Source organism: Callionymus lyra, chromosome 9 (assembly GCF_982586985.1).
Source record: "Callionymus lyra chromosome 9, fCalLyr1.hap1.1, whole genome shotgun sequence".
Classification (NCBI taxonomy): Eukaryota; Metazoa; Chordata; class Actinopteri; order Syngnathiformes; family Callionymidae; genus Callionymus; species Callionymus lyra.
This window is the reverse complement of record NC_141826.1, coordinates 1,585,437-1,599,633: the sequence shown is the minus strand read 5'-3', so window position 1 is coordinate 1,599,633 and position 14,197 is coordinate 1,585,437. Positions and strand designations below refer to the sequence as shown.

Here is a 14,197-nt window from a genome sequence, read left to right as displayed (position 1 = left end):
AATAATTTAATTTGAGTTATATCTTTACACAATTCTGTCAACAGACACCATACATCTGTTTCTTGTGCCATTTGTCTCTGTTATTTCTAAAAATCTGATTTATAGGAATATTTCTGGATATATGTATTTTAAATCCCATGTGTTATTTTCTTCCACTTTACTTGGGTCTGGTCGCGTAGGCAGCAGGTTAAGCAAGGAGGCCATCCAGCTCTTCCTGGGGGGACCCGAGACATTCCCAGGCCAGCTGACAGACATGGTGCATTTCCACTACACGGTTACAGCCATACTCGATTCGACTCTAATGGAACATATGTATCCACTTGCCCTGGTACCTTCATGCAGTGGTCAGGGGCCATCATAACAGTGCGTGAAAGAATGCTCACATTCTTTTGTACGTGACACAAGACAATAACAGCAATGGTGTAGCTTCTGCTCTGAAGTTCTTTTTCACAGGCAATAGAGCCATGCAGCTGCAATATACAGGAGAAGTATAAGAGAGCCATTGGTACATTAATTAAAATATATTGTGCGATATTGAGTGACATCAATACACTGTACTTGGAGGAGAGTAAATGAATATTTCTCAAGTAAAGAAAAGATGTTTGTTTTCCACCACATGGGGTCGGGTCGCAGGGACAGCAGCCTCAACAGGGAGGTCCATGCTTTCCTCTCTCCAGCTACGTTGTCAGGCTCTTCCCAGGGGATCCAGAGGTGTTCCCAGGCCAACAATCCTTCTGAACTGGAAGACTAAGGAATACATCAACATCCCTATCTGGCATTGTGAAAGGCATTGTGAAAGGCATTTTAATGGATTATATATCAAATGAAAAATGGTTAGCGTCTCTTAATGACCAAATGTCTAACTTTGATCTGGCGCTGCGTTTCTCTGCGGTGCGGCCGGAGGAGCGACCCATCATCCCCCGGGATATTATGAAGAGGAGACGGGGATGCCGCGCCGGAGTTAAACGCCGGGAGCTGAGGAGAGCTTATCGACCGGCGCTGCCGTCCGTCGTCATGGGCAACGTGAGATCTCTCCCAAACAAGATGGACGAACTCGCGGCGGCGACCAGGTTCGACCCGGAATATCGACGGTGCAGTATGCTGATGCTTACGGAGACGTGGCTGAACCAGAACCACACGGACGCGATTGCTGCGCTGGATGGATTCTGTTTATTACGCGCGGACCGGACGGAGATGAGCGGGAAGAGAAAGGGCGGAGGTCTTGCGGTGTTCGTCAACGAGAAGTGGTGCCTTCCCAGGCACGTCACTTTAAAGGATCAACACTGCTCTACTGACATTGAACTTTTGGCGCTGAGTCTGAGACCTTTCTACTTGCCACGGGAGTTTTCACATGTTGTCACGGTGCTTGTGTACATTCCACCGTCGGCGAGCGCGGAGGCAGCATGTGACGTCATCACTGGAGTAGTGAACGGGTTACAGACTCAGAGCCCTCAGGCCCTCTTTATCATCTCCGGTGATTTTAATCACGCATCTCTTTCCTCCTGTCTGCCCAAATTCACGCAGTACGTCACTTGTGCCACCAGAGACAATAACACACTGGACCTTTTTTATGCGAACACTAAAGACGCTTATTTATCATCCCCCCTTCCTCCTTTGGGACGAGCTGACCACTGTCTGGTCCATCTCCAACCTGTTTACAAGCCACTTGTGAGCAGGCAACCAGCAGTGACTCGCTCGGTCAAAAAGTGGTCTGATGAAGCTGAGGAAGCTCTGCAGGTCTGCTTTGAGACCACGGACTGGAGCATTTTCAGTGAGTCCCACAAGGAGGATATTGACGGACTAACTACATGTGTCACGGACTACATCAACTTCTGTGTGGAGAGCATTGTACCAACCAAAACTGTACGATGCTTCTCCAACAACAAACCCTGGATTAATCCTGAAATAAAGGCTCTCTTAAAGGAGAAGAGGAGAGTCTTTAGGTCAGGAAACAAAGAGGATCTGATGGCAGTCCAGAAGGAGCTGAGAAGAAAGATCAGGGAGGGAAAGGAGAGGTACAGGAGGAAGATGGAAGAGAGTCTGGCCAATAACAACACCAGAGATGTCTGGAGAGGTTTGAAATCTATATCCGGACATCAGACCAGGCTCTCTGTAGTGGCGGGGGATCAGAATTGGGCTGACAACTTAAACGGTTATTTTTCAAGGTTTGAGGTGTCGTCCCTCCCCCCGTCTTCTACACCATTCTCACCTCTACATTTACCTTTTCCTCCCCCCCGAGCTTGTATTGTTCCAGCCCCCCCGCTGACTCCACAGGGGACAATGCCCCCCCCACCCCAGCCTGTCCCTCACACCTCTCCAGGTGAGAAATCAGCTCAGGAGAACCAGAACAACAAAGGCCCCTGGACCAGACGGCATCGGTGGCAAAGTACTCAGGACGTGCTCTGACCAGTTAAGTGAAATTGTTGGACTTCTGTTCAACATGAGCTTGACCCTGGGAAGAGTTCCACTACTGTGGAAGACGTCCTGTGTGGTACCGGTGCCGAAGACTCAGCACCCTAAGGATCCCAGCTGCTACAGACCTGTGGCCTTGACATCCCACCTTATGAAGGCTCTGGAGCGGCTGGTCCTTAGTTACCTGAGTCCTCCGGTGCGCTCCTCCATGGATCTGTTGCAGTTTGCCTACCAACCTGACATCGGCGTGGAGGCCGCCATCATCTTCCTTCTCCAACGAGCACTTTCTCACCTGGAGTCGCCTGGAAGCACTGTGAGGATCCTTTTCCTGGATCTAAGCAGTGCTTTCAATATCATCAGGTCGAACATCCTGAGGGACAAGCTGGAGCTGTCTGGAGCGGACACAGTTCGTGAGGACCCGGGATGGTGTTTCGAAGACTGTACTGTGCAGTGTAGGGGTCCCCCAGGGAACAGTGTTGGCACCGTTCCTCTTTTCACTGTACACTGCAGACTTCCAACACCTGTCTCCCACCAGTCACCTGCAAAAGTTCTTGGACGACTCCGCCATCGTCGGCCTCATTAAGGACGGGGATGATGGGTCGTACCGGGGACTTGTCCAGGACTTTGCTGACTGGTGCCTGGAAAACCACCTCCAGATCAACTCCAACAAAACTAAGGAGTTGATTGTGGATTTCCGGCGGTGTCCCTCCATCTCCCCCTCACCACTGAACATCCAGGGACAGGACATTGAGATTGTCACGTCTTACAAGTTCCTGGGTGTTCACCTCAACAACCGCCTGGACTGGGTGGATAACACTGCTGCTCTTTATAAAAAAGGGCGGAGTAGACTCTACCTGCTCCGGAGGTTGAGGTCGTTTGGTGTCCGGGGGCCACTCCTGAAGTCATTCTATGACTCAGTGGTGGCCTCTGCCATCTTCAACGGTGTGGTCTGCTGGGGGAGCAGCATGACAGCAAAGGATAGGGCTAAACTGGACAGCCTTATTAAGAAGGCCGGTTACGTCCTAGGGCGCCCCCTGGATCCTGTGGAGGAAGTGACTGGAAGGAGGATACGGAGCAAGCTGGGCTGAGCTCCATCAGTGATAGGATGCTCCATCCCCGGTGTGTGAGGGAGAGGTACCGCAGGTCCTTCCTCCCTACTGCCATCAGACTCCACAATAACAACACAGCCAGATAATTATCTAACTGCACCTTTCTTGCTATTTTTGTAAATATGTGTATATAATATAGTGCAGATTTATTTTATATTCTATTTAGATTCTTTCTTTTCTTTTTAATATTTTATTTCTGGGTGTTTTTATTTTTCTTCTGGTATATTGCTCTTGGGATGGATGCTCGCTGCAGTTGTGGCTGTGACTCTCTGCGTGTGCCCTGTGTGGCATGTGCCGGGTTGGGGGCTCCCCGGGAGGTGGGGCAGCAAAAGGGGCAGGGACATGGCGAGGGGACGACGGGAGCGATGGGCAGACCCTTGGTACCGAATAGACCATGGACCACCCATGTAATGCTGCTGTCCCCCCTGGTGCCCCATAGTAAGCTGGGAAAATGAGCTGAGGGCCGGCAAGTGTGATGGGCAGACCTTGGTACCACAGAGACCGTGGTCCGCCCATGGAATGCTGCTGGTGCTCATGAGGTTTTATGGTTTCCCTGCCCTCATGACCATGGCCTCCCTGTGACCCGGGAGACACTCACCGAAAGACTGGACTGGTACCTGGCCATACTGCTCCCCGGTTCCTCGGATGGTACACGGCCCATGCTGCTGCTGGGGTGGCTTCCTGTCCCTCTGGCCTCTGGTCTTCCTATGGTTCTTTTTTGTGGGCGGGGTGGTGGCCTGGTGGCCGGGGGGTCTTCTGAGCCACAGGCTTGCCCTGATGCACTGTCCTCTGTCTGGTTCGCTGGCTGTCCCTCGCTGGTTGGCCCTCCGGTCCCTCTCTCTCTCTGGCTGGCTCCGGTGTCTATCTTGCCTGCCGGGTCCGGTACTCCCGCGGGCTCAGACCACTGCTGGGGCGCTCGCGCCGGGATCTTGCCGGGCTAGGCGTGGGCCCATGGGCTTGGTTCCTCTTGCCCCCCTTGCAGATGTGTTCAGCTGGCGCTTCTCTCACACACACGCACACACACACACACATACACATACACACACACTTGACCGCAGTGAGATATTTCAGGGGGTCTAATGCATTATTTACTCCATTAAATTGTTTTCCATTTGGCTTTTTGCGTGTGATTATGAGTATTGGCAAACTTAACTTTAGCAGTACTGACTCATATCTTATTCAAAATCCTTACTGTTGTTTAAGAATATCCAGAAAAATCCAGTAGCAAGGAAATATAAATGGGGTGATAAATATGTAAAGATGAACAGTAAATATTTTTCAAGCTGAATAAAATCATTAATTTCCCAGTCTGATAACAGATGAAATTGAAAAATCATGTGACAATAATAATCTCCTTAGGACAGCTGACCTGGTACTGCTGAAACACACACTATTTTTTATTGCCTTTATAGACAGGGAAATGGCAATAGGATGTTGGTATTTTGAATCAACTTTTAAAGAATAAATAAGGAAATGTGTTTAAGGCTTAAAAAGGAAACATCTTCACCCAGTTCATTTGAAAATATTGAAACAGATTTATAGTGTAATGAGTCATCAATGAAATAACAGATTAAACTATTCTGTTGAATTAACCAGAATATGTATATATCACAAATGTGATTGTTTATCACTATCCAGTCGTTTTGCATCAGTTAAAGTTAAAAAAAAGCACTGATGAAATGCAGTGAAGGTTACGATTTATAATAATAATAATAATAATAATAATAATACATTTTATTTGTTTGGCAGCGCCTTTCAGGTCACCCAAGGTCACCTTACAAAACAGGAGTGACAGATCATAGCATCAATAAAAACAGAACAAACAAACATCGAGATAAAAGTGCAGTGCAGAGTGTCTGGTTCATAGGGAATGTGCCAGTTTGAACAGGTGGGTTTTAAGTCAAGATGTGAATGTTGTGATGGAGTCTGACTGTCTTATGTCTGGTGGGAGGGAGTTCCAGAGTTTTGGTGCCGAGCAGCTGAAGGCTCGGGCACCCATCGTGCTGAGGCGTGACGTGGGGGTGATTAACAGTCCAGCAGAGGAGGAGCGGAGGGAACGGGAGGGAGTGTAGTCATGGAGAAGGTCGCGGAGGTAAGTGGGGGCTAGGTTGTGGAGAGCTTTGTAGGTGAGGAGAAGATTTTTGTAGTGGATGCGGTATTGAACTGGGAGCCAGTGGAATTGGATGAGAACAGGGGTGATGTGGTCAGATGATTTGGTGCGGGTGATGATCCGGGCGGCTGAGTTCTGAATGATCTGCAGTCTGTTGATGAGTTTGGTGGGGAGTCCGGTGAGAAGGGCGTTGCAGTAGTCGATGCGTGATGTGACAAATGAGTGGACCAGGATTTCAGTGCTAGATTGGGTCAGTGATGGGCGGAGTCTGGAGATGTTGCGGAGGTGGAAGAATGCGGTCCGGGTGATGTTTTGAATATGGGGTGCAAATGAGAGGGTGTTGTCCAGTATGACGCCGAGGCTCTTGACTTGGTGGGAGAAGGGTACAGGGAATCCGTCGATGATGATGGGTGTGGCTGGGGTGTGTTGTGATTTGGCGAGGGTGGATTTGGAGCCGATGAGCAGGGCCTCGGTCTTGTTGCCGTTGAGTTTTAAAAAGTTCCTGCTCATCCAGCCCCGGATGTCTTCTAGGCAGGTGATGAGGGAGGTGGGAGGGATGGCCACGGTGGGTTTGGTGGAGATGTAGACCTGTGTGTCGTCAGCGTAACAGTGGAAATGGACCCCATGGTGACGGAGGAGTTTGCCCAGGGGGAGGAGGTAGATGGTGAACAGGAGTGGACCCAAGACTGACCCCTGGGGGACACCCAGTGAAACACCCGTACGCCCAGACTTGTGGTGGCTTAGTTGGACAAATTGTTGACAGTCGGTGAGGTAGGAAGTGAACCAGGAGAGTGCAGCACCGGTGATCCCAATGCCAGCCAGGCGGTCCAAGAGCAGACGGTGGGAGATGGTGTCGAATGCTGCGCTGAGGTCGAGGAGGATGAGAATGGTGAGCAATCCGGAGTCAGCTGCACGGAGGAGGTCGTTGGTGATTTTGACTAGGGCTGTTTCAGTGCTATGTTTAGGACGGAAGCCGGATTGGAAGGGTTCGTGGAGATTGTTTGTGTCAAGGTGGGACTGTAATTGTGCGGCAACCACCCTTTCAAGGGTTTTGGAATTAATTGTTAGTTTATTTAGCGTATTTTATTAGAACAATATGTAGAAATTCCATTGTGATTTTAAAATTGAAATTGTTGACAGCCTGTTGCTTTGTTTGTTGTCTTGTATTTAACTGCAGTGGGGGCGACAGGTTTGTTGACATCTGGTGAACACAGCTCCACATAAAATGAATAATTTAAAAGTCCATATACAGTATAAATTAGGGTGCTTAGGTTTAGTGTTGTATTGCTAAACATAATAATACATTGTACATCATAACCAGGTTACCTCTGGTCTGTGCAGCAGTAGCTGGAGTTCTTGTAGATTTCTCCACATCTGGTACACAGAGAAAACATGTTTTTGAGTTTGGAATAAAGATATATTAATAAAATAATATAGGATAAAATAATAAAAGATGAGGATAGAGTAAATGTAATGTCAGTCAAAATTAAATGAAAATACAGGGTAAAGCAAGTTACTGCCTCTGTGGTGGAGCCATATTTGTTCTCATCTTAAAAGAAAAAGAAGAAAAACAACTCTAGAGGAGACAACAAAAGTAATGGTCAACTGTTGCTCACCTCTTTGGTTTAGATAAACATATATTTAACTGATGACACAGTAGTAAAGATCCACGTGTCTTTTGGATGATAGATTCCATAAAAAAATACTACTCTAAAATACTCCTCAAACTTTTCTTCTCCTGCTTATCCTTCTGAAAAAAGTGATGAGTTTTAAGATGAGTTTTCAGTGTGGCAATGTTGTGAATGTCCAGTGGGAGTGAGTTCCAGAGGCGAGGGGCAAACCGGCTGAAGGCTGTGGACCCCATGGTTGCCACACAGGCAGGTGGTGATGGTGAGGTTGATAGAAGAAGAGGATCTGAGAGTCAAGATGTTATGACATTCAGCTAGAGAAGTTCCAGCGGAACACGGAGTTAGCATTGATTGCTAACTAGCTACAGGACAATAACTTTAAATTAGATCCTATTTTGTTGGAATAAGAAAATGTAACATTAAACAATTCTATTACTATGAAGTTTAACATACCACTGTCCGCTCTGTGGTCTTAAACTTACAATCTCCTGTTACACTTATTAAGTTGTACTAATTAATTTACTGTACTAAACTGAATTAAACTAGTTTGTAACATTGTTTTCCTATATCATCAGCGGGCTACTCTTTGTCAGGTTTCTCCTTTGGACCTGATTGCCTTAGGGTATAATGCTCTTGACAACCTAGCTCCTGGAATCATTCGGACACACAAACTACATTAACAAACTCCAAGAGAGAAACAAACCACCAACTTGACTACAGGAAGAAAACAGGTCTTACCATTTATAATGACATGTATACAGCTCAGATCAAACATTACAACCAAGAAAAACAAATCCTATTACTACTCAGGCCAAACACTTGTTTCACCCCAACCACTACAATCACCTTCGCCCCATCTCAAACCCGCTTATCATCTTGAAAATCCTGGAAAAAAATATCGCCTCCCAACTTCACACTGTTTCTGGTTCACTCTCCTTCCTCATCCTTCTCAACCTGACCGTTGTATTCGACACCATCTCACGGCCCACCCTCCTCGTGCATCTCCAACACTTGAACCCTCCAAAGTTACTTCATATACATCAACTTCCTGACTAGCTCTCCCTATTCCTCTTCTTCCACCCACCTCTCTATACCATTATACTCATTATACTCTTCAAATCAAAACTCAGCCTTTTGGTTTTGTTGCATTGTGTGATTTTATTGTTTTCTTTAGTGTGTTTGAAGTGACCTTGAGTACTCTCAAAAGGTGCTATTAAATAATTTGTATTACTATTATTATTACCTCTGGGGAAAAACACGGAACATTTTGATTAAGTTTGAAATTAATGAAATTAAAACTTCTCTATTTACTTTATTGCTTCACAAAAACTCTGACAAACATTTCCTCTTTCTCCTATCTTGGACTCCCTGTGACTTGTCTCATTGGTTCTCTTCGCTCAGTAAGTAAAGGAAGTGGCCTCGGGGGGGTTGGGGTGGAGGGGGCTATTGCAGAAGTGAAAGCAGTTTAGAAGATCGACATTTCTCCTGTAAGACAAAGTTGTCAACACGCATCATGCTGGCTGAAGGTTTTGTCCAACTACTGCATATGAAGGAAGAAAAGTTGCCTTCCACCTCAGATGGACAAAGAAGACGGACACATTCTTCAAGTCTTAAGTCACAAACCTGTAACCTTGAGCTTTTCGGAGACAAACCAGAACCAGGTGAATATAGATCCTCTCTTAAACAACTCAAACTCAAGCAATTCCACTTGATTGACTTACATACATTTCCTACCGTAGTATTTCTTAGCATGCTATGTTAAAGAACAACAAGCTGTCGTGTATCTCATGGAGACATGATGTGATCGGAATCTTCTTTTAAAGTGATAGTTCAGCCAAAATTCAATTTCACTCAATACTCACTCTCCTGGCGAATCCGGGTTAGGAATTTTTTAATAGTAATAAATTCCGTTTGGGAGTTATAGACAAAAATGTATGTTAATGCTAATGTAGCGACCAATGCTTACATGTCGTCGTCCAAAAAGACACAGCCAAACATCCAAATACTTCCAAACAGCTACAAGCTTTAAATATAGTTGGTTTTATGGTTTGCCCTTTTATTCCAAGACAAATAACATGTAATCTGGAAGCTTTTTAAAAACATTTTTTACAGTAAACAAATGCTTACTTGGACTTAAATATTCAGTTTTTCTTCCAGTTGACAATTCAGTGCCGAGTGTTTATGGTTGCTTTACTAGGACTTGAAACAGAAACTAAAACTAATATTGCTTCATGAATAATTTTGAATTAGTCATACAACAAAATGGCCAACTAGTCTACTAACTAAAACAAAATCTGATTTAAAAACTGACTCTTTGTCTCGCTCCCCCTCACTAAACTCATAACTGCTGCTAAATGCATTAAGCAGATTTTCATGTGTCATATAATTAGAAATCTCCCATTTTCTGCTCTCTGTTTTTAAATTACTGCAATCATTGAGGCGCTACTGAAAGAAGAGATCATGACTTATGTCTTGGCGAATCTGCCCTGTGTTTAGCTAATGAAATAACAATTGAGCCAAAGGTCCTGGTTTTCTTCCAGACAGAATTTGAAAGATAAGATAAATCTTCATGGAGCTACACATGTAATTTCAAAGACAACTTGTGTTCATGAAGGACCCAAGAGTTCTTTGAAGAGATTACGCATCATACACACATGTTTATGTTCAAACTAATGGTGTGATTCTATTTCATTGATGCTCAGGTCCACAGAGAGCCTGTTCCCCTATAAAAGCTCCATCTCCAGCTCCGGCTGTTGGCCTCTCCATTCCCAGAAGTTCATCCATACACACTGTGGAGACTGTCCTCAGCAGCTGTAGCCTCCTGGATCAGTATCCCGACCTGCAAGTGGGTGACTTTGGATTGATCCCTTCTAAACCAGTCAGAGTCAACATGGATGTTTACCTTGAGCCATCAGACCTAGGACCTGCTATGGTCAATCCAGACCAGGGTTATCTAGTCATGGGGACCAACTCTTACACCAGTCTGGGCCTGCCGAGCTCCCAGCTTGAGCCAATGTCAAACTCGCTACTTAATGGGCTCCTGGATCAACAGCTGGAGGAAGTCTATCTCCAGCACCTGATGCAATTCACACCTGGGGAACAGCCTCCTGCACGAACTGGTGCCTCCTCCCAAACCCAGCGCTGACTCACAGAGAATTGACTCTCTGGAGGTCTGTCTGAACGAGGTGGAAAGCAAGAGGCCGCTCACCCAACAATCTATTCCCTGCTCATCCAACTTCAGCTCGCCGGTTCTTCGAATCTCGGAGTCTGAAAACAACCATTGACACCAAACTTGGTTTTCACAGAACATTATATTTGATCAATATGTCAATGATATCACCTAACTATTGTGTGGGATAAGTGATTTTTTTTTCAACCTATTTTTGATGTATTCTGATAGATGTATTGTGATTACGTGTGATGTCAATGGGTGAAGTTACCAGCTTAATCTCATTGAGTTCCATTGTAAAGAAATTAGTAAAAAAAAATAAAAAAATAAAAAAAAAGTGTTTTTCTGTTCGATTTTTCACTTTGTATGAGTTGAAAAAAAAATGATCAGAGAGATTTGTAGCTCAACTGAAATTATCCCTATATAAATGAGAATCTATGAAAATTCAACACAAACTCAGTTAAATGAAACATTTAAATCTGTTTTCACACAACAGTGAAGCTGAGTGTATGTATAAGAGTTAGATTTTTAATTGCCACAGCCTTTGGTTTCTTTCATAGTCCATTGATATGATTGAGATGTTAAGGACTATCATATAAATATATGCTGGCAACAAAGAACTGATCACAATTACTCAACAGTTTGTCTCATCAGAGTTCATTAGTATACAGCTGTCATCAGTTATTTCATAAGCAAATACAAGATATAACAGCAAATAAACATCTTCTTTGCTAAAATACGACTGAACATGTCTTCATATGTATAGAAGCCTAACTGTCATTTGCACAGTTGTGATGGTCTGATGAAGCTTCATTAAGCAGTATCATTATTTTCAGAGGCCACTAGATGGCGGTCTGTACACTATTTTACTTTGTTTTGATCAGCTGTTCTAATGAAACATCACATCATTTTAAACTGATGGCACCACCTACTGACCTCTCAACAACATGACACTGCTTTATGTAGCCCATTACTACTGCACAGTGCACTGAGCGGAGAAGGTTTGAATGAACTTCAGGGTGATAGTAAAGCGAAGTTTACAGCGGCCTTTTTTACCTGACACAATAGTGGAACTGCAGTAAAAGACCCGTCATATGGACAACAACATGAAACAGCTGATGAAATAAAACAAATAAAACAGAATTACCCTTCATACTTGCATCTTTTTGGATTTCTAATATCATGACAGATATCGTGTCAATTGACAGGAGATGCTCCAACTCTTCCATGGGTCAAAAGTATCTTCTTGTGTTCTCCAGTGGTAAATAAATTACTTTCTTAATCTGTTTTCTGCTGGAGATTTAAGCTGTCCACAGTTCGCTAAGATTTCATACAGGGAGAAATTAATTAATTATTTAGAATAATAAATTCTAAACACATTCTCCTGACTTCATTTGTATTAGTGAATGCTTCACAATCGTGATTGCAATATAAAAGATGTTGGATCCTAAAGGGGTAAACCATGAGAGTCAGCTGAACTCCTGTCCTAACATCTACCAGGCACTTTGTCAAATCAAGGGGTTTTGGAGCAGTATATAATTCGGAGTGTTTGCTTGTGGATGTGTGCAGAACAGCTGTGCATTGAGAACGTCTTCACGCGTTTGTCTAACTTCGCCAGCTCTCCAGATTGAGATTAAGGCAAAAATCCACCTTTTCTGATGGATTGCTAACGATTGAGGATGATTCGTATCAAAAGAAATATACCACCCTGGTGGAAGCATTTCACAGAATTATTTGGTAAAAAGTTGTATTTACCACTTCTACCGTACGTACTAACATAATTATCTAGCTCTGTGATTTCGACTCAAGTTGTTTAATTCAAATGTTTCTTCATTTATTACATGCATGTCCCTAAAGGGAAAGCGGGAGAAGCAGAAGCTTATCTAGTCTGCCCCCATTACCCTCAAAATAGTAGTAGTAGTAGTAAAGAAATGAAATCATAGTCATCTTTTATCAGTTTATTTCACTTTGGCGTAACAGATTCTTGTTAGGTATAACAATTTCAAATAACATGTTGCAACAGTAGATGTTACAAAGTCACAATGGGTCTGATCGACAGAGAGTTAAAGGTCAAGTCCACTTTTTATATGTTAAATGGAGTGAGAGCCATTTTTCATTTCTCTTTCTTCTGCAACGTTCTCAGTGCTGATTTTTACCAAATCCTTGTCAAAATCTCACGAAGTTTGGAGATCCTGCACAGCACTCAGAGTCATACATGTCCTTGACTTCATCCAAATGGAGCAAGGCTCAAGACTCTCCAGTTTTCCCAACTGTCAAGGGTGTAGCCGAACATGAATGTTAAATAGCTTCTCTATTATTTTTGACAGTTGTGGCAGTATTGAGATTGGTCTATAATTGGTAAACTTTATTTATTTTGTGTTTCTTTTCATGAGGTAGCATCAGTTTTCTTGAACTCAGCAGAGGTCTTTGATAAACTTTAGAGACTCTTCTTGTTTATTACAGATGTGTTCCTAGTGATGGGAGGCTTTAAACACCTGATGCTGGTATCATGATACAGTGTCTTGATTTTGAAAAGGCCTCTAGGATATAGGATCTAGGAGACTAGACGAAGAGATATGGCTCCTCTACGCAGAATACATCCAAACTGGAAGAGATCCAGTGGTTAAAGAGGAGTGGATGACCTGTTAGGGTCAATTTGACCAAGAGACAATACAAGGGTTAAGAACCCTACTGTTGAAACAGTGGAAAATCACCTTTCATTAGAATGTGATGAAAAAAGATGATTGTTTAAAGGAATAAAGAAATGTAACCATATTCGTAATAGAAAAATGTAATTGCCAATTTATTTTTACCTAATGAAAACTTATACCTGTGGTCAGAGTCAACAATTTAGGATCCCCCTGATCTTGCAATGTACCACACGAGAGTTCATCTACACTCACATTTTACCGGAAACATGTTGAGAAAGGAATGCCCCAACTCCCACATTGGAGGCATCTACCTCAACAATAAAGGGCTTAGTACAGTCCAGAAGGCATACATTGAGGTCCATGAAAGCCTTACCTGCCTCAGAACTCCAACGAAAGACGCTCCGGACCATAGGTGAGGGCAGAGATGGGTGCCGCTGACGAGCTGTAGCCTCTGATGAATCATCCATCCATCCATCGTCATCCGCTTATCTGTCACTTGGTCGCTTGGGCAGCAGCTTCAACAGGGAGCGCCAAATGCCCTTCTCCCTAGCAACATCTGCCAGCTCTGACTGAGGGATCCCAAGATGCTCCCATGCAAGCGAAGAGGTATAATCTCTCCACCTGGTCCTGGGTCGACCCCTTGGTCTCCTCCCAGCTGGATGGTCCTGGAACACCTCCAAAGGGAGGCGCCCAGGGGGCATCCTCAAGAGATGCCCGAACCACCTCTTTTGACTCCTTTGGCGTGAGAACAAGACCCCAAAATACTTAAACTCTTCCACTTGAGGCAAGGGCTCAATCCCAACCTGGACAGAACAATCCATCTTTCTCCTGCTGAGAACCATGGCCTCAGATTTAGAGATGCTGATCCTCATCCCAGCTGTATTCACATTTAGATGCAAACCGATCCAGCGAGAGTTGGAGGTCACAGTGTGATGAAGCCATGAGAACCAAATCAGCCGCAAAAAGCAGCAATCGAATCTTCAGGCCACCAAACCGCAAACCTTCCCCGCCAGAGCTGTGTCTCAAAATCCTGTCCATGAAAACCAGAAACAGGATTGGAGACAAAGCACATCCCTGATGGAGACCAACTCTCACCGGGAATACATCCGATCTGCATT

The 14,197-nt window shown here is 44.4% G+C and overlaps 1 protein-coding gene across 1 annotated transcript; it reads left to right on the top strand.

The window, feature by feature from the left end:
• Positions 1-8,718: 8,718 nt before the first annotated feature.
• On the top strand, positions 8,719-11,551 carry LOC148071411 (uncharacterized). The gene is given in 3 exon segments (XM_087798998.1): positions 8,719-8,920; positions 9,962-10,337; positions 10,339-11,551. Coding segments are annotated over 3 exon segments (729 nt in total). The 5' UTR covers positions 8,719-8,772; the 3' UTR covers positions 10,544-11,551.
• The last annotated feature ends 2,646 nt before the right edge of the window (positions 11,552-14,197 follow it).